Here is a 21619-nt window from a genome sequence, read left to right as displayed (position 1 = left end):
CCTCCTCCATGTCCAAGACCTGCTTTTTGTCTTTTTGCGACAACAGCTGAAGGAAGACATGAAACAGGTCTGCGAGGGGGCCCCAGGACCACTGACCTGTTTATCTCCACCACCCAGCCATCCCCACCGTGTGGCTTCATATTTATATTTTAAAGCATGAGACTGGAGTCCCCTGAAATGCCTGGAATTTTGCATATTTTAACACTAGCATCTGAAAGGAGGAGTCTGATTGTTTGATACAATAAATCCTTCGCAGTTCACAAGTACAAACAGGGGTTAGGACATAATGGGAAATAAGCAGAGATTCACAATGTGCTTATGTTTTAGGCCCCAAACTAAAAACAAACAAAAAAAGGTGATTTTTTTTTCTGGCAATTCAAGGAATTCTACAAGTGACCAGTCAAAGTGGTAGTTAAGAACAATTTCTGAAAACCAGGACCCAAATATGCCAAGTACCCATGTTTTAATAAAGAAATGATGTTTAAAATACACAAAAGAGTTTACCAAAAGGCCACCTAAAATAAGTTCTGTCTGGACTCTGTGGTTTTTCCTGCCAAAGATCACCTACCCCAGAGCAAAATTGCTGTCCTCCTTCCAGTCCACGATGCGGCAGATGAACAGTGTGTTGGTATAATCTTTAGGCCGGGTCACAAAGTCCTGGGGACAGTCCTTGAGAGGCACATATATTCTAGGCACTCGGTGGTCCGAGGGAGAAAACAAGGCATATTTCCTAAACAGTTCACTGTTCTTATCAGCCAAGAGTTTGAGAAAGCCAGTTGCTGCCCGGGAATGTTTTTTCTCCAAGATGTAAACCACCTGAAAACACCAAAGATAGAGTCAAATGTTGTTTACCTACAGGACTGGATAACAGGAGAAGTCAACAATATACTATTAGGTCAACTATCTGGGCCCAGCAGTTTTTCTAGGTCCAGATGAAGTGCCTCTCAGTGATGCTCTATGACTAAGTAATGCGTTTTTTTTTTTTTAAAGATTTTATTTACTTATTTGAGAGAGAGCAACACAGCAAGAGAGGGAACACAAGCAGAGGGAGTGGGAGAGGGAGAAGCAGGCTTCCCGCAGAGCAGGCAGCCTGATGCGGGGCTCGATCCCAGGACCCTGGGATCATGACCTGAGCTGAAGGCAGACGCTTAACGACTGAGCCACCCAGGCGCCCCTAATGTGTATATATTTTTTAAAGATTTTATTTATTTATTTGACAGAGAGAGAGAGAGCACAAGCAGGGGTAGTGGCAGGCAGAGGGAGAGGGAGAAGCATGCTCCCCACCGAGCAGAGAGCCCATTGCCGGGCGCGATGTGGGGCTCGATCACAGCAGCCTGGGATCATGACCTGAGCCAAAGGCAGATGCTCAACCGACTGAGCCACCCACGTGCCCCGCTAAGTAATGCGTATTTAAGTTGCAACAACTTAGTATCCAGTGAGCATATCTATCCAAGGAAAACCATGCAATACATGGATCAATTAGATGAAAGTGCTTTTATAACCAAGATCTATGTCTTAAGGACATATGTAAGACTCCGGCAGGGAAGTATGGTTCCAAGTATTTGCTCTGCATTACATTTTTCTCACATGAACAACACAACAGTTGCTTTTTAAAAAATGTTATTAAATATAAATAAGGAATTGGTCTTTATTATGTCTTTAAAAGCTGGAAACCAGGGTGCCTGGGTGACTCTGTTGGCTGGGGATCCGACTCTTGATTTCAGCTCAGGTCACGATCTCGGGGTTGAGACTGAGCCCCATGTGGGGCTCTACACTGGGTGTGGAGCCTGCCTAAGATTCTCTCCTCCCCTCCTCCCACCCCCCCACCGCCACTCACTCTCTTTCTCTCCCTCTCTAAAAAAAAAACAAAAACAAAAAGGCTGGAAACCTTTTCACCTTCCTTCTTTCCAACATTAAATCCACTCTCTCATTTCACCAGGCAAAGACTCAGGCCACCACACCACTACAAGGACGTACTATTTCCACCAAGAGAAAAGCATTCTTGAAGAAAGTGAATCCCCTCACCCACCCTGGGAAGTTCTTCTTCCTGAACTGTTTCCCTTTCCCACTGCGGACAGTCTGCACTTTGACACCTTCACTGGAATTACTTGTCAGCATTGCACGTTGATCCCTGAGCAAAGGTTCAGGTGCTACCTGACTGCCCAGTGTCTCTGGGTGGGAAAGCAGTGTCTCAGACCCATGAGGAAAAAGGTTTCCTGGACCACATACCTGCTGTGGCAGGATCCTCCTTACTGGCATTCCCCAGCCATCTACTACCTCTGGGGGAATAGAGAGGAGTCCCTAACTAACTTGCCTTCCTCTCTTCACCCTTCAGAATTCTCTTATGGTTGCTTCCTGTTATTTTCCAGGGTTTATAGTTGTACTAATAGGAAAGAGCAAGGAGAAACGAGTCTATGCCATCTTGTCTGAACGAGAAGTCCTTGCTTCTTGCTTTAATATCTGACAGCACGAGAAGGGTATGAAGCAGCTTGACATTACCTGTGATTCATACATTAGTTGTAGTAGAAATGACTTGACGACAGCATAAGTTTTGCATACAAGTGCTGTTTTGCCTTGTGCTTTTAGATTGAATACACTAAGAAACTATCCAAAAAAAACCCAAACAAACCCAGCAAGTGAGAGGGTACCATTGGGGGGGGGCAGTAGCAAATTGCAGAACACAAGTTCCATCTACAGAGGGTTGCCTGTACTCAGCTCTGACTGAAGTCATTTAAGAATGTGGCCCAGTGTTGCCAGATGTTTTGTTTAGTCAAGAGAAGCCAGAAGTCTCTCTCTCTCTCTTTTTTTAATAGGCTACTTAGTCAAAACTTTTAAATGCTGCACAGGTCACACAAAACACAAGTCTGTAAGCCAGATCTAGCCCACAGGTTCTCCATTCATTATAATCTCCTAACATGCTGCCTGGTATATGGGCATATGGTTAGTATTCAAAATGCTTATTAAAATAACTGGATAGGCAGTTGAGGGTAACATATATGTAATATAATTTAGAAATTCCTCATGTCAATATGCAAGAGGTACTGTCTTAACCCACTTGCTAGATTGAGGTGACAACCCTACCACTGCACGCTGAACATGCTGAAGGATGCCTCTGGTAGAGAAAGCTTCATGCCTATTACCACCTATTGAACCACTTCTTCTACCATGAGCTATCTGCATAGCTAGGGTCAGCCATGTTTGATCCCATATCTGAATAAGCCACTAGTATATATAATTGAAAAATAAAATTGGAACTACGCAAACTAACAGACAGGATGCAAAAGCAATTTTTTGTGTCTATAATAACTAAATTAAATACTTGGGGAAAACTAAAAAAGACATTAAAAACTTACTTTTGAATTAGATATGGACATGACAACAATAAAAAAAATTGAAGCAAAAAACTAAGAATCTAGAAGGAGTCTATATTTGTATTGCTTCACGTGGTGCCTAAATTCTCATTCCACTTTACATAACCCAAACTGGAAATCAAAGACGTCACATTACAAGTGTGGTTTAAGCAGAAAAAGATAATGCAGAACTTCAATAAACATACCCACACAAAAAGAAAAGGCTGTGGACCTTCATCCAAACACAGGCAAATCAACATATATGTATGTCTTTAAACTTATACAAAGTATTAGCTTTTTATGACTCCTTGCTTCCACTGACTTTTCTGATTAACTAATCAACTACAGTCCTAACTGAACTGCATGAGATACCCCTGACAGGTGGCTCAGGTGACAGTCATTTGGACATGTGCAGAAAATCTGTGGGCAATGACCTTTGCTGATCTTTGCAGAGATTTCTCTGGTAAAGCTCTTGGGTCCTGTGACATGGAGGTGCTCTCATCTTTTGTAACTGGAGCATCAGCATCCTCTTTTCCTAAAATAAGAAGAGAAGAAAAAGAGAAGAGGAATCAGTTAGGTGCATATCTATTAGGCATATAGACTCATAGGATTTTTTTTTTTAAGATTTATTTAATTTTTTTAGGAAGAGTGGGGGGAGGGGCAGAGGGAAAGAATCTTCAAGCAGACTCCCCGCTGAGCAGGGAGCCAACATGGGTCTCCATCTCGTGACCCAAGAGATCCTAACCTGAGCCGAAACCAAGAGTCAGACTGAGCCACCCAGGCACCCGGTGGGATTTTTAAATTCAGAGCACCATTTACCCTAAACTACACACTTTACAGAAAAGGAAACCCAGGCCCACAGTAGTTAAGAGACTTAGCTAAGGTCAATCACATCACCAACTTGCATTAATGCTCATGCTCAGCAGGCCACATTTGATCTTTTTACTGTTACTCAAATGCTAAGCGTCATACAAGTGGAGAGCATCAAACTGCTGAACTGAGCTCAACGGGCTAGGTGTCAAAATGCCAAACATACTAGATGTGAAATATTGCCCCAGCCCACAGTGAAGAATAGAGATAGGTTAATTTATTATGCACATCTGCTGAAATCAAAATAAATGTTAACTTTTAAAAGTACTTTGGTACCAGCCATAACAAACAAAATGGTGGAAAATAGATTATATTTATTAAATAAATAAATAAAAAAGCCAACCCTGATTTTCCTGGCTTTTCTCTGTGACATTATATAAAGAGTATTTAAAGTCTTTAAATGTTTAATTTCCTTTCTTAAGAAACTTATAAAATGAACATTCACCCAAGAAACTGAAACCACATCTCCCCAATAAAGAGGGAGTCAGGCTCTGTACCAGATGTATTAAAACCACTCATGAACAAATGCAGCAAATTATACACTTTTGAACATTTAATATTTTGTATTTTCATGTGTTACTTTAGAGTTCTCCCACAGAATATTCTTATCCAACTATACTGGAGTTTCTGGATTCTAGGGGTCACAACAAATTCATGTGGGCCCCACTCCAGATAGCTAAGAGAGACTTGTACTTATCATCATTTAGACATTGCCCAGGCCAAAATAAATAAATAAATCCTTTTCAGGACCTTTTCAGCCTCTTAGCAAAGGCTCAGCTTAAGGCCAAGTTTTACCATTCTGGGCGTACTCTGGAAACACTGACATGATCTGACCTACTGGGGCTTAAGAATGATCAACTGTTTGCTTTTCCATCTAGGCTGAAATATGCCTACCATAGTGCCCACTGAAAGCAGAATTCTCACTGTTTTCCAAAAACAAAAAAAACAAACAAAAACTTTCCCATTGTTGATCACCCTGTCCCTCAGTAAAAGAGGATATCCATCTTTTATTTTAGACCATAGTTCAGGATTCCAAGATCATTAGATGCTTCCAGAACATCTTTTATACTCTGGGGGAGAAAAAAAAAACACACAAGTTGTTGATCTGCTCCATAACATATCTTGCCAATGTGTTCTGCAGAACAAGTTCATTCAGAAAAGATTAGGAGGCTCGAAATACCACGAACCAGTACACTCTACCTAGATATCTACTAGCTGAACTTTCAGTCTCAAGAGTTGGCAATCAAGGGGGTTTTCTACGGCAGCCCAAATCCTAGACATGTAACCTTCTATCACAGTCACTGATGGTTCCAACTTAAAATAACTATTGCTTTAGATCCCATCCCAACAACAAGCAAGTCTTCTGTTCCGAAGGTTATGCCAGGCTGCAGCAGTTACATCAAAGAAAGAAGGCTAGCCATGGTAGCGAACCCAATTGTGATTTTCAGATATTACACCTGCACATGACCTTTTCAAGTTCTGTGTTCATAAGGATATCCTGACAGAAACAAAGCTTTGTTCAAAGCTGCATTCCAATAAAGTAAACTGAAGCTTTTAGCCCTGCAGGTGAGCATCATAGATACGTTCAATGAATGTGAAGAAACGCAATGCCAGGTTAGAAAGGTGAATCACCTTCATAGGTTTCCAACAACTACGTCTTGCTACACTAATAGCAAAGTTGTCAGTTTAATGAGAGATCTACCACACTGTTTAATCATGAAATTCTTCATTTATTCCATGTGTATTTATTGAGCCATGGGAACTAAGGATTCAGTGAATAAAAGAAATGTGGTTCCATCCCTTACACAACATATACTTTAATGTGCGAGTGATATTCAATAAACAACCACTCAATAAATATAAAGTTATAAATTGTGATGAAGGCTAAGAAGGAAAGAACAGTTCTAAGGAGAAAGAGTTCTCTCAATATACAATTTAGATTAAGAGGTCAGGAAAAGAGGCCCTGCAGGGAAGTGACATTTAAGCTGACACCCGAGGATGGTGTGTTCAGGAGTGAAGACGGGGACAGAAGACCCCAGGTGGGAAATGGCACTTGGGAAGGGGCGGAGGTGAGAGGTTCTTGGCACAAACATGGAACAGAAAGAAAACCATGTAGCCAGAGCATAGTGAGCATAAGAACAGGCATGGCAAGGGATGAGAATGAGCGGTAACAGGAATCAAGTCAGCTGGGGTCTTCTAGGATTTATGCATCCTAAATTGAAACCTAAATACAAGGGGAAGCTGGCTAAGGATTTTGTGCACGAAAGTGACACTGCCCGAGGAGAGGTTCAAACAGGTGGAGAGCGGAGGGAGGGAGGCCAGCGAGGAGCTACCGCAGCAGTCCAGACATGCGAGGATTGTACTATGATGCAGGCACTGCAGATGGAATGAAAAGGATTAACCTAGGACATATTGTGGAGTTGAGCTGATAGATTTTGGTGGTGATCAGATAGGAGAGCTTACAGAGCATTAGCTATGAGAAGTGAAGGGTGATTTCCAGCTTTCTGACATCTGCAGCTAGGTCGATAGAGGCATCTTTACTGGCCCAAAAAAGGCTAGAGGAGGAGGTGAAAACCACGAGTTCTACTTCAGAGGTGTTTCTATTTGATGCTCTTGAGTAAGCAGTTCAATAGAAAGGTCTGGAACTCAAAAAGAGAGGTCTGGGCTGTGGCTTTAAACACAGTCTATATGCTGAGTCCTTCCATATTTATACTTTCCAGGCCAAGCTGGGGAGAAGAGATTCAAACCCAAGTGTGTTCCACTACTAAGTCCAGAAAGCTCTTCCACTGCTATGTGCCTCCAGGAATTAGTGTTATGTTGTCACTGTTAAGAAGATAAGAAAACTATGTAATGTATGGGGATTAACATAAGAATAAAAAAAAAGAAGATAAGAAAACTGCACTGAGGGAGTGACCTGGGCTTGAAGGACGTATAGACGTGAGAAAGATGAGAAAGGGAAAGGGCACTGCAGGTAAAGGCCCAGAGTTGTGAAAGGGCCTGACGTGGTAAAGGACTACTAAGAGATTTACTGTAGCCACTAACAGGCTGAAGATAAAGGGCTGGGTGAGAATGCTCTGGGGTGGGGAGAGGAACAAGGCTGGTGGAAAGGTCCTGCGGCAGACATTCTAGTGACTGCCCAGATCCAGTCTCTTCTTTCCTGGCAACAAGGACTCCAATTCTTAGCTGGGTAAACTATTTAAAAGACTACATTTTTCAGCTTTCCTGCAACTAAGGATAGCCTATATGTCTAAGTTTTAGCCAATAAAATGCAGGTTAAAGTATTGTAAGTGACTTCTAGGAAGTGTCCTTAAAAGATGGAGGCCCAGCCTTCCCTCTTTCTTCCTTCTTGCTGGTTGGAATGTTGATGTGACAGCTGGACCTCAAGCACTCATCTTGGTCCCAGAGGCCACAGGACAAGGGTGTTTTCTATGCTGCAGAGCAGCACAACAGAATGAGCTTAAGACTATGGAACTACCCTCTGAGCCCTGGCCTGCCTTACTCTGGTCGTCTTTTATATAAGATAGAAATAGATTTCTTTCTTATTTAAGCCACTGATATTTTAGGATTTGACTCCATTCTCTCTATTTTTTTTTTAAGAAATAAGGAACATTTTTTATTTTATTTATTTATTTGACAGAGAGAGACAGCCAGAGAGGGAACACAAGCAGGGGGAGTGGGAGAGAGAGAGACAGAAAGAGAAGCAAGCCTCCCGCTGAGCAGGGAACCCAATGCGGGACTTGATCCCAGGACCCCAGGATCGCAACTCAAGCCAAAGGCAGATGCTTAACGACTGAGCCACCCAGGCGCCCAGGATTTAACTCCATTCTCAACAGAACATACTTTCTAACATATGGTCCAGACCATGGAACTGACAAGCCTGGACACCATCCTATAAAGCATTTTAATGGTAAGGAACACCTACCTCTCAGGACTATGAATCTGGAAGAAACATTGAATGGAAAGACAACAGTAGCAAAGATCTTAGAAAGTTGGGAGCTGGGATTGCAGTCTAGATGAGACACAATCAGAATCTGAATTAGATAGTGGCAGTGAGAGCAAAGAGAGGCAAAATTGGAGAGATGTGTCTGAGAAGGATGATGCTAAGTATATTTCCATCACTATGGATGTTTTGATACATGAAAAATGCGCTTAAAGGAGTTTTTGATTGAATATCAGGAAAAATGGCTTGACAGAGCAAATAAAACTCCATGGTGAAATTACTAGAACAGGGCAGGCTGGGAGTCCTCACAAGGATAGAGGGTATGCGTCCCCACGGCCTTGGGTTTTGCCATACTGAAGGCAGAGGTGGCCCGTGCACTCTGTGGTCCCTTCTAGTTCAAAAGATTCTAGAAACTGGTGACTACCAAAGTTCTTCATCTAAAAGAGAGAATTTTCTAAGAAACAGATACACTACTAATATAAGCAACTATTCATTATATCCCCCAGTACATACCCTAGGAAGAAAAGTCGAGTGAAATCCTAATCTCTTTTTACAGATTGTTTAAACACTTAAAAAGTAAAATGCCATGGTTTGGTAGGGTTCGTATGGCCACTTACAACTATCAAGTGCAAACCCAACACCTGATTTTGGTAAGAAAAATGATTCTGGGGGCGCTTGGATGGCTCAGTCGGTGAAGCGTCTGACTTCAGCTCAGGTTATGATCTCAGGGTCCTGGGATTGAGCTCCGTGTGGAGCTCCTCGCTCAGCAGGGAGTCTGCTTGTCTCTGTCTCCTCTCCCTCTGCCCCTCTCCCCACTCATGCTGTGTGTCTCTCTCTCTCAAATAAATAAATAAAATCTTAAAAAAAAAAAAAAGAAAAATGATCTTGATTTGGTCCTCTCTTATATATATAAACAATAGACTGACAAGTTTGATGATTCTTAACACTTCACACATCAAAAGGTTTTCAGATGATTGGACTGCGACGCCAAGTGGGGGCAATGTGAAGAAAAACACAAGGAATTGGGCAAAGGAGTATCAATCTATCCAATTATACAAGTGACATTCCAGAAAGGGAGAGGAATATGTACAAAGGCACACACTTGAGAATAAATGGGAAGAGGAAGGTTCTACGTGTCTAATCAAGTTAAAGGCCTTATACGACATGCTGAAGAGTATGTATTTTATATTTTAGAAATAGAAAGCTATTGAAATTTCGAGAATAACATGATCAGAATTATACTTGGTGAATGGTCAGTCTGTTGCTCCTATGAAGAGAATCTTTTTCTCTAGCTGCTTTTATGATTTTCTCTTTGCTTTTGATTTTCTGTAGTTACATCTTGATGTACCTAAGTTAGGATTTTTTTTTAAGATTTTTATTTATTTATTTGACAGAGAGAGATAGCGAGAGCAGGAACACAAGCAGGGGGAGTGGGAGAGGGAGAAGCAGGCTTCCTGCCGAGCAGGGAGCCCGATGTGGGACTCGATCCCAGGATCCTGGGATCATGACCTGAGCCGAAGGCAGACGCTTAACGACTGAGCCACCCAGGTGCCCAGGATTTTTTTTTTTTTTTTTAATTCTACTTGCAATCATTGGTCATCTTAAATCTGTGGTTTGGTATCTCAGCTGTTATGGAAAATGTCAGCCATTACCCTTAAATTTCATTTTGCTTATTTTTTCACTCATCTCCTTCTAGGACTTTAACTTATTTAGACCCTCCTCCTCTGTGTTTTCTATTTGTCTATCCATGCTACACTCTGGATAATTTTTTCTTACTGTCTTCCAGTTTATTAATTTTTCTTCAGCTTTATCCAATCTTCTGTTAAATTCATCCACTGAGGCATGTTTCTTTAAACTATGTCATCAAGTATACTACATTTTTCCTCAACCACTGAGTTAATTTCATTAAAGTTACGTTCATTTCTAGAATTTTTATTTGGTTCCTTTTTCAATTTGCTTTGTCACATGTCATAGTTTCCTACTCTTTGCAGATATGTTCAAGCTTATCTTTTATTTCTTTAAATATAGTAGTTTTTTGTTGTTGTTGTTTTTTACAGATTCCATTATCTGATGATATTTATGAAGGGCTGTTTCTATTGTTTGTGGTTGTTGATGGTTCTTGCCATTGCAGTATGGTTTCCTTGGGTGCCTGGCTATATTTTGTGCTGGTCAATAATTTGAGGCCTGGGTTGAAGAATTTCCACTTCGTTTTGCCAGGTACCTGGAGGCATACCAGCCCTTAGGCCAATTTAAGAACTGAGATTCCTTGGTCAACCCAGTCAGCTTGAACCTGGGCTGTAATTCCATGTGAGCTCTGATACATTTCAGGTCTATCTTACCCACATGGTGTAGCCCTTTGGTGTCCTAGCTTCTTGTGAGACACCAGCTGCTTTATTTCTGTCCCCCACTACTGCTGGTCAAATGTGCAATATTGCCTGGATTCTCCACTCCAGTTTTAACCTGGTAATGCTTGTCAACTCTTTAATGCTTGAAGTTCTGGGTCTTTTTTTTTTTTTTACTTTATGCAAATATTTTTAGTTGTTTCAGTGGGCAGGAGTGCGTCTGAATAATAGCCCACCATTACTATTAACAGAAAGTCCCTGGGATTTATATTTTACAAATATTTTTCAGGTGGCACTGTACAGCATACTTAGGGAGAGTGACAGGGTGAGAACAGGGGAGGGGATAGTGGCAATCTGTGCAGGAAACACAACAGGGAGATGGTAAGGAAGCCACCGTGATGGTGCCCAATGTTACATAAGGCAAAAGCACGAAGGATAGAAAGAAGAGGCAGGTACTCTCACATTTATTTTTCTCAGCAACCCCATGAAGGAAGTATTACTATTTTGATTTTTAGAGAATAGCAATCAGCCATTCAAAGAGGTAAAGTAACTTATCCCAGGGATCATCCAAGGAGATGGTTAGTAGAGGGGGCATCAGGACCCAGCATGACTCCAAGTCCAAACACAACAGTATGATGAGATCTGGAAGAAAGATAGGTACGTGTGGGTGGGTTCCAATGAGGAGGAGGGTTGCCAAAAAGTTTGTTTTTGTTTTTTTTTTAAGATTTTATTTATTATTTGACAGAGAGAGAGTTAGCGAGAGCAGGAACACAAGCAGGGGGAGTGGGAGAGGAGAAGCAGACTTCCCGCGGAGCAGGGAGCCCGATGTGGGGCTCGATCCCAGGACCCTGGGATCATGACCTGAGCCGAAGGCAGACGCTTAACTAACTGAGCCACCCAGGCGCCCCGCCAAAAATTTTGTAATTCAATTACAGACATTGAAAATTTTTAAATTTTACAAGATGCCAGGTAATAAACAGCTCTCGATATAATTTCACTGCTTCCACCCATAAGCATGATAGAGTAATTAAAAGCATGAACTTTGAAGTCACAAGACCTAAATTCAAACCTCAGTCCTGTGACCCTGAACCATGTGGCTTTGAACAAGTTACTTCTTCTCTGTGAACTTCCTCCCTAGTAAATCTGGAATAGTTCACATGATTTATATTTACAGGTAGTACCCTGGCACAAAACACAATAACAAAAACTGTCAGATACTATTAATACTGTTGTTGTTGATATCATTATCATTAATATTATTATTATTTAATTAGCTCTTGCAGTGAGTTCTGAGGGAATACAACCCCGTCATCCTGGGCACAACTGACTGGACATGACTGGTGTACGGGACGATGGCAACATTATAAAATGGATCACATTTCCTCCTCTGTAAAATTTAACCAATCTTACAGGGTTAATGGGAAAGTTAAAATTAATGTGTGTAAAAGTGCTACAGTGGCTAGAACACAGTAAGCACTCAATGACTGCTATATAATGAATATTTAAATTACTCATTACTTTTCTGTATGCTTGGTGCCTTCTGTGTGAAGGAGAAACAAGAGCTGCTGCTATATAGGTAGGCAGACGCCAAGTCAACATTAGGAAGTTTGGATTTATCCCAAAAGCAATGAAGAGCTATAGAAGAAAGTAGGCAGGAGACTAACATAACTTATGTTTTAAGAAGCTCACACTGGTTGCTGTGTTGGGAGTAGATTTAGGAGAAGTGAGACAAGAGACAGAAAAGCCAGTAAGAGGGGCGCCTGGGTGGCTCAGTCAGTTAAGCATCTGCCTTCGGCTCAGGTCATGATCCCAGGGTCCTGGGATGGAGCCCCACGTCGGGCTCCCTGCTCAGCAGGGAGTCTGCTTCTCCCTCTCCTTCTGCCCCTCTCCCCTGCTCATTCTCTCTCTCAAATAAATAAAATCTTTAAAAAAGAACAAAAGAAAGAAAAGCCAGTTAACAGGTTACTGCAATAAATCAGACTAGAGAGGTACTTAAAAGGCAAGACTGACAAGATTATTTGGATGCTAATGGAAGGGAAAAGAGGGAGATCATCTGGGTAGAGTAAAGAAAAGGGAAAACCGCTTCAATTCCTTAAACAGAAGTTCTCAAAGTAGAGTTCCCTGACCAGCAGCAACAGCATCACCTGGGAACTCTCGGACGTGCAAGTTCTCAGGCCCCACCCCAGATCTAGGGACTCAGGACCTCTGGGGGTAGGGCCCACAGTCTATTGGAACAAGCTCCCCAGGGGGTTCTGATTCTCACACTAAAGTGTGAGAGCCACACTACAGACAAACGGGCAGTGAGCCACCACAGGAAGAGCATCTTCAGGCAACCAGGAGGCTATATAAGTTCTGTTAGGACTTAGTGAATTTGAGGTGATCTGATGCTTAAGAGAGATCTGGGCTGGCGACGGAAATGAGGGTGTCACCTGTGTACAGAGGGCAAATGGATGAGTGGACTGGCCTCCTCATAGATGGTTTCGAATTAGAAGAGTCAAAGCAGGGAGAAACACCAATATTTAAGAAAGCAGAAGCAGAAAAGCCTACAAGGAAACTGAGGTACAGTCAGGGAGGCAGGAGAAAAATCAGGCTAACATGGGGTGAGAAAAGCAAAAAAAACAAAAACAAACACAAACAAACAAACCAAGAAAAACACAAAAACCCAAACAAAACAAAAAACAAGAATTTCGACATGGTCAGCAGAGTGGCCTTAGTAATAACAAGGTCATAGGCAACCCTAGTGAGACTCATTTGAAAGAAGGAAACACAGTGAGGTCAGAATGATGTGTGTGGGGAACGGGGATGAAAGGTAAACGAGGAGATGAGGGTGTGGACTAGGCTCCGGAAGTCTGGCTGTGCAGGACTGGAATAATACAGGGTGGTAGCTGTAGGGGTACAGAGAAATCAGGACATGGTTGTTGTTATTTTATTTTTTTAAGATAAGGGAGCCTTGGTCATGGTTCATTGCTGATGGGAAAGAACCACTACAGAAGGTGTGGTTGAAGAGGACACAATGAGGACTGGGAGGGGGCCCTGGGCAGGAAGGGATGGGATCAGAATCCAGGGGTAAAGATTAGCCTCAGGCAGAAGGACAAAGATGCCACCTTCTCTGTATGAAAATAAATGGAGGAGGGGATGAGTCTAGACACAAGTCATTTGTGAGTGTGGTGGCTGAAAGCTGAGGGGGACCCTATGGGGTGTGGAAGAGCAGCTTTTCTCTGAAACATACAAGCCAAACTCATCTGTTGAGAAGTGCTAGAGGAGGATACCCACTACATTCCAAGCTAGGAACCACAATTCCAGGGGAGGATCAAATGCGAATGGCATCTCCAAACAGTGGCCCTGAACATGCCAGGTTCTGTGCTCTGTGCATTCAAGATAAAACTAGTAACTAGCTATTGAGCACCTACTGCACACGTCTGGCACTGTGTTAGGTGATTTACATATACTACCACATTTAGTATTCTCCAATAATCTAATGAGGTAGGCAGGTATTATCATTCCAATTATCCAATAATAGAGATAGGAGAAATGAGGCTCACAAAGATCAAATAACAGGCTTGCCCACGGGTACCAGTCTCATGAATGCTGGCAGCTCATGCTCTTCCCATGATGCCACACAACCTTCAGGATCCTAACAGGCTTGATGGAAGTGAGAATGGAAAAGAAAACATGATTTCTGAGAGATCTGCCTGAGTGATAAGATAATGAGAGAAGTCAATCAACTCTGTTTGGGGCAAATTCTGAGTTTGGGATGACAATGGAATACAAGTATGATAATGTCCTCTACCCAACCTCTACATCTCGGGGTAGAGGTTTGGAACATCAATTAGATAACAATGTGAGAACAGACAGATGGGTAGAGACTGGGGAAAGAAGGACTTGACATATTAAGAGAACAAGATGAATAGATGAATGAAAAGAGTTAATACTCAAGCATTCAGAGGAAAAATCCCTATGCTACCAATTTTTCTATATTGTTCTAATCTGCATACTCATTGTGGCAGGGTTTGGTCATCCTCCTCACCAGGCTGACCATGACCATGCAGAGATGCCTTCAGGTTCCTGAGTTGGAGCCGAAACCTAGATGGTGTGGCTTTCAGGCCCAAACTTGAGTTTCTCCCAAAGTCATCTTCTCAGATGGGGCTCTGCACTGATTCCCATTCCCAGCTGTTAACTGTATTAATTATATCATCAACATTCTCCTGCTTTTCTCCGAGCACTCTCTGCTCCAAATCTTTCTCTTGCCCAGGAGAAACCACTTTTAAAGTTCTCTCTAATAAATCTTTAATTGGCTTTTAGCTTCATGGCTCCCCAAAGACCCAAAATGTAAGCACACAATGTAGCTGGCTTTAACTCACTAATTCTGCATCTTTCCCAGCAGATGGATGATTCCTCCAAGTTTAAGTTGACTTTCATCTGAGTTTTTCTTAAAGAGGCCAACCTTTACATCTTATTATGATGTGATTATTTCAACACCAGAACACAGTGTTTACTAAAGTCAAACCAGTGTTTCTTTACCAGACTTCTCAGGACTAGCTATCCATCAAAACTTCAAAAAATGAAAAAGGTGCTAAGCTATCTTGGAGGGTTAAGTGGAGACTGGCCTCAAAGCATGGGAAGCTAGACTACATGAGTTTTGCTGTGTTCTGAGTCTTCAATTCCACATATATCAAACATATATTATATCTCTCTCTTATGTACGAAGCCTCTTAAAGCACATAAGATATTTCATCCTACTGAACACCTCCAACGAGAATGATAAGATCCAGCCCACTGTTGGGCAAAAGGGACAGAATTAAAATGCTGCTTCTCCAAGAGCCAATCTTCTCTATCAATTCACTTGCTGTGACCTAAAAACACAGACCACAAAGTGATCATTAACAGGCAAAACAGACAGTTTGAAGAAGTTGATTTTTACAGACTGCATCATTATCTGAGATCCATCAGGCCCCCTAGGAAACAGAACAATGCACCACTCAAAAACAGCTAATGTGTGAAGCATCTCTGATGGAAAATTGTTTCTCCTTAATAAGGTAACAAGCTCTAACTCTAAATGCAAATCAGACTAATGTGGATCACCCCAGCCAGGTTATATAGACATGAATGAGTCATTGCTTTTGATGCCAAACTGGCGAATCTGAAGGTTTTATAATGGCTCTTATGTGGCTGCTGTGGGCAGAAAGGACTCTGGTGTTAAGCAGGAGAGCAACCCTGGTCCTTCTTCAGTTTCAAAGAAGGAGAAAAAGGGGACTCTTTTGCAGAACTTTTGCTGGATACAAGACTCTGTTCTCAGAGGTGCAAGTGGATGAAAGATGAGCAAAAACAGTTATATGAGGGAAGAAAAGAAAATACTCAACCATAATAAGATCAGTGATGGAATATAAACTGAAAAAAAAAAGTAGCTATGAAGAAGAGTCACAGAAGAGAAAGATCACACATTTAGCTGGAAAAAAGAAGTAAAGGAGGAAACATCTTGCAGTGAGCAGTCTCTGAGATGGCCCCCACTGATCCTCACACCTCCTGGGCTACACACCCTTGTATAATCCCCTCCCTATGAGTGTGGGAAGGACCTGTGTCTTGCTTCTAACACTAGAATATGGCAAAGATGATGGACTATCACTTCCATGATTAGACTACATAAGACTGTATCTTCCACCTTGTTAGCAGACTCTCTGCCTTACTGGATCCAGTGAAGACAGCTGCCATATAGAGAGGCCCATGCAGCAAGGAGCTGAGGGCAGCCTCTGGCCAGCAGCCAGCAAGAAACTGAGATCCTCAGCCCAAGAGCCCACAAGGAACTGAATACAGCCAACAACCACATACGCTTAGCCTTCAGATGAGTGACACCTTGATTATAGCCTTGTGAGAAACTCTGAAGCAGAGGACAGATCCGAGCCATGTCCAGATTCCTGACTAAAGGAGAGCCTTGTTTATACTCACAACACCTTGGACACCAAATGCATGGGTTTTCCACACCAAGCAATTCCCTAATTCTCTGGGTGTCCTATAATTTAATTCAATTCTGACACTACCTATCTAGGCTTAGCACAGACCTCACAGGTTAAGGGGTCAGTCCCACGAGACCGCCCCCAACTTCAGACACCAAATGTACATAGTGGGTTTCCAGGTTACCCACACTTCTGAGTTGGCTACATATTGGGGAGAGGAGTTCCCATGACCCCCTCCTCAGGTTCAATAATTTGCTATAATAATGGCTTACAGAACTTACGGCAACACTGAATGTACATTTACTGGCTTAGTACAAAAAAACATAATAAAGGATACAGAAGAACAGCCAGGATGAAGAGCCATATAAGGTGAGGTCCAGAAGGATCCCAAACGCAAGAGCTTTTGTTCCTGTGGAGTGGGGTGCACCACCCTCCCAACATGTATATGCATTCACCAACCCAAATCTTGTTGTTCAGAAATTTTTATGAGGGCTTCATCACATAGGCATGATCAATTGTTACTCAATCTTCAGCCCTTCTCCCCTCCTTGGAGGATAGTGGTTGGGGCTGAAAATTTCAAGTTTCTAATCATGGCTTGGTCTTCTAGGTAACCAGCCCCCATGCTTTTGCTACCAGGGATCCACAATGAGTTGCTTCATAGAACAATAGATGCTCCTATCACTCAGGAAATTCCAGGGGATTTAGGAGCTTTGTGTAAGACATTCCCATCACCCCCACCATTCAGGAAATTACAAGGGTTTTAGGAGCTCTGTGTCAGGAACCAGGGTCAAAGACCAAATATTAGAACAAAAGATGCTCCTAGCACCTCTATCACTAAGGAAATTCCCAGGGTTTTAGGAGCTCCGAGTCAAGAACCGGGGGCAGAGGCCAAATATATATTTCTTATTATGCTACACTGACCCACAAAAACTGCAAGTGTTACTTTAAGCCACTACGTTTGTGGCCATTTGTTACATAGCAATAGATAATTAATATACATGTAAAATGACAGTTGACATTTGAAGATCAGAGGGATGATTTTCACAGGAGTTGGGTAATTAGGCAGCATTCGTGGCAGAAAAGAGGAGGCTCAGACCCTCGAAGGCAGAAAAGCACAAGGAGTATTTAGGAACGACACAAAGTCCAGCTTGGCTGGATCTAAGGCCCGATGGGTAGGTGCAAGAACGTAAGCTGGAGAGGCAGGCTGGAGACCCCTGGTGGGCAAGAACAGCCAAAGAGAGCCATTAGAGCTCATCACGGATATGCAGTCTGAGAACCTCTACAGGAAGATTCACTGGACAAGTATTGTTTCAAGAGGCAACAGGTTTCAAAAAAAAAAAGATTTGGAAATGCCTATAAAGGGATGCTATGCTTTCTCCTTTTTGAGATACTTTCCCTTCCATTACCTCATTTGATTTATGAAAGAATCTATGAAGAAGTCAAGACAGGTATTTATTATGAAGGGTTTGTGTTATATGTATGTGGGTGTGTGTATGTGTGTGTGTTTACAAAAAAGGAAAATGAAGCACTAAGAGGCAAGAATGACTAGCAAAAGCTCTTGTTCAGTACTTTTTTTTTCCTACTATGAGTGTTGCCACATTTTGTTGGATACCCCCTTCCCTGGTAGAAATGTAAACGGGCCTCACTAGACAGGTTTGGATCCTGGCCCCAATGTACCAGAGCAAGCCCACAGAGTATTTTTACCCGGAATAGTAGGTGCAATGAGACCTGGGTGAACTGCAGAGTCAAGAGGGTAACAGTCTAAACTGCAGAACCTGCTATCAAAGGGGCTTTGAAATAGGGGGGTCAAAAAGAGCATCAAAGCCCAAGCTAAGCTTATCAAGTTCATATGTTATTGCTGCTTCTGGCTCAAGCAAATGAGTCAGAGTTGAGGGGACTGGCCAAACGGGGGTCAGCTAACTGGGAGCAGAGATGAGAGACTTTACTGTGTAGCTGAGCTTTCACTCCGGGGGCTAGTGAAAGGATATGCAGGGGTGGGAGGCTGGTTCTACTTACAGCAATAGGGGTGACTCATTCATTTTTTAATTTTTTTTTTTTTTTAAGCAGTATCTGAAAACCAGGGACAATTTTCTCCTATAAAATGTTAAATAAGATCTGTCCTTAATGGTGGACATTCTATACCCAGAGGAGGACAACTGTCAGTTCTCTCTCCCAATCCAGAGCCACATGACCCAGTTTTGTTTTGTTTGTTTCCAATAGGCTTAGTTAGAATCTTCAACAGCTTTTTGTAAATCTCAACAGGTTACAGTCACCACTACTCTATTAAGCAAAGATAACCCCTGACATGTTGCTGCATGACTTGGAAAAACCGAGTTGGTAGTTCTCAGGGGAGAAAGGGCATGATTTAGAATGACCCAAAGGGGGAATCAGTGCGAGGAAGATGGACCTGTAGTGGCAATGAAAGGTTCTCTACCGAAAGGAAAAAAATATCAGAAACCTTAGGTAGCAGGTTAAATACTATGCTGGCCAAAGGGATGACTCGGGAAGAGCTACTTGACCGGGCCTTCCCTTCTTAAGAGTCTAAAGACCAGAAAACTTCACAGACAATAGTGTCCAGAATCCCAGGTAGAGAGAAGTGGAGATGAAAATCATCCCCATCTATAGCTGATTCTCAGTTTCCCAGTTCAATAAATACCAAATTGAACTTTTCTCTTTCAATTCATTCTAATGCAAAAGAGAGAGAGGGCCTCCTTGAATAAAGGTTGATTTTAAATAATTGTGAAAATTAGTCTTTTTAAATGAAAATCATCTTAATCATTTGATACCCACTAAGGAAAGAGAGGTATACCTTCATTTCTTGAAAATACTCATCACTCCCTCTTAGTTCCATACACTTTTCTATTAGGTCTTGTACAAAACTCTCAAAATCTTTATCAGTTACTTCCCAACCCCCAATCTTGCCCTTGAGTTTTTCGTATTTACCAGCTTGTGCCTTGGTTTTATAGGACAATGACTACTTCAGGTAAATTCCAACTGTGGGCCATCCACTTAATAATCTCATCAATTTCCCACAGCTCCAATTGATGACACTGTTCAGATCTGTAATTCTCACCATCCCTCCTCTGGGTCTACACTTCTATTTCCAGATGCCTACTGGATGTCATGAACTGAATGACCCTCCCATAACCCAAATTCAACATGTGATCAGAAACTGAATTCATAGTCCCTCTCACCACTGGTCTTGTTTTTCTCATTTAAGAATGTAAGTACTCATGCAGTTACTAAACTAGGTATCGAGTTAATCACGTTCTTGAATGCTCCTCTGCCTCAAGTCCCATATCTGATCTGCCCTCTAACTCTGCCAATTCTAGTTCTGAAATATCTTGGTAACCTATCCCTTCTTCTGCATTCCAGCTGCCATTGCTCAGTCAAGTCTTCAAGTATCTCTAGTCTTAACTAGTCCCATGCCATGCCCCAATTTCTCCCCTCTTCCTAACTGTCTCCTTTCCTTAACAACCTTGGATGACTCCACTACCTCAGTCTCTTAGCAGCCACAGATAACTGGGCAAAACCCCACCAGAGACTATTTTTTCAGCCTCTTCTCTAGACTTACCACCAGGAAGTGCTCTATTTGCACTGTAGATATTATTCTACCTATTATCCACTTCTGTGCCCCTGTTCGTAACAAGCATTTTTTTTTACCCTTCTTCACCTGGCAAACCAGACTCATCCTTCAAGGCCCAGAGAATAAACTTTTTTTTTCTCTTCCTCTTCCTCCCTCTTCCTTTCACCTTCTGCCCTTCCCTCTCTGAATGGACCCTTCCCTCTCTCTGCAAATCTGTTCCTCTTCTCTATGTGCACTGTCTGTGGTTACTAGCAGCCTCTGTTTCCAAGTGTCTCCAGCCATCGTTCTATGTCACATTTTAGCTCCAGAGTCCTTAAGCTGTGGAGGAAAAAAAATCTAACTGGTCCCTGGTCAATGTGTTGAAGATCTTTGGGTCAGGAGTCCACTCATGGTCTAACCAAGGCCCTGAGGACAGGGGCAGACTATATTTCCTACTTTAAGAAAGGAAATTCCCATTGAAGGGGATTAAGGCAGGCAAGACCCAGAACACGTATCTGTTACTGTAACTCCTCTTATAGACTAATTTCACCTGAAGGACAAGCATTGAGATTTTACTCTTTGACCATCTTTCTTTTCCAGCAAGTAGCATAACACCTGGCATGTAATGCCCTCTGTATTTGCTTGGATATTCTTGGTTGAAATGACAAAACATTCAACACAAACCAGCTTATATATATCAAAAGTGACTCAGTGGCTAATGCGCCTGGAAGTCCAGAGGTAAGGCAGGCAGGCTTCAGGGTCAGTCGATCTAGGGCCCACTAATGGCAGTTAGGGGCCCAGATTTTTTTCTGTTCTCCATTCTTCTATTCACAACGCTAATAGCAAGTCATAGAATAGCTGCCAGGAGCAATTAGGGATAAATGTTTCCTGCTGATATCCATCAGGAAACTACTTACATCCCAGAACCCCACGCAGGAGTCACCCCGATTAGACTGCTTAGGTCATGTGCCTATGGGAAGAGGAAATGGTATGAAGCTACAATGTCTAATAGAGTAGCCATGAACCATACACAGCTATTTAAAGTAAAATTAATTGAAATTAAATACAATTAAAAATTCAGTTTCTAGGTCACAGTAGCCACATGTCAAATGCTCAACAACCCCACAAGTGGCTAGTGGTTGCAGGATTGGACAGCAGAGATTAGAACATTTCCAATTCTGCAGAAAGTTCAATTGGCATAAGGTAAACAAGCATACCAAGCAACTGGTATAAGGCAACCAAGACTCAGCTTGGCAGCTGGGGTCAACTTCACCCAAAGTACAAGGATCTGGGGAAGGAACAGATGAAAATCTAGGCACATATGGGAAAGGGAAATAGACATTAGGTGGGCAATAAACAATGCCTAACATATTCTTATAGAAAGAAATTCAATTGATCTGGTACAATCTGCTCTTTAAATAATATGATCCATATGTAGAAATTGTCTGTTGTTACTGTAAATACAAGGTATTTTTCTTTTATGAACTCACTAACTTCCTGTGGGACACTGGACAAGCCAAGTAACTTCTCTGAGCCTCAGTTTCCTCGTCTGTAAAACAAAAGGAATGAACTAGATCAGTTGTTTCTAACCTTTTAATCAC

General features: G+C 42.1%; 1 protein-coding gene across 1 annotated transcript in view; it reads right to left on the bottom strand.

Annotated features, from left to right (window-relative positions):
• The window catches only part of DIS3L2 (DIS3 like 3'-5' exoribonuclease 2), a 349227-nt gene that overhangs the window by 194292 nt on the left and 133316 nt on the right, over window positions 1–21619 (bottom strand). The window contains exons 8-9 of the mRNA XM_021690362.2: window positions 3785–3885; window positions 569–816 (exon numbers count right to left, since the gene is read on the bottom strand). Of these exons, the coding sequence (XP_021546037.2) occupies window positions 569–816; window positions 3785–3885 (349 nt within the window). The remainder of the gene's footprint in view (window positions 1–568; window positions 817–3784; window positions 3886–21619) is intronic.

This window comes from Neomonachus schauinslandi, chromosome 3, assembly GCF_002201575.2.
Source record: "Neomonachus schauinslandi chromosome 3, ASM220157v2, whole genome shotgun sequence".
NCBI lineage: Eukaryota > Metazoa > Chordata > Mammalia > Carnivora > Phocidae > Neomonachus > Neomonachus schauinslandi.
This window is presented reverse-complemented; position numbering and strand designations above follow the sequence as displayed.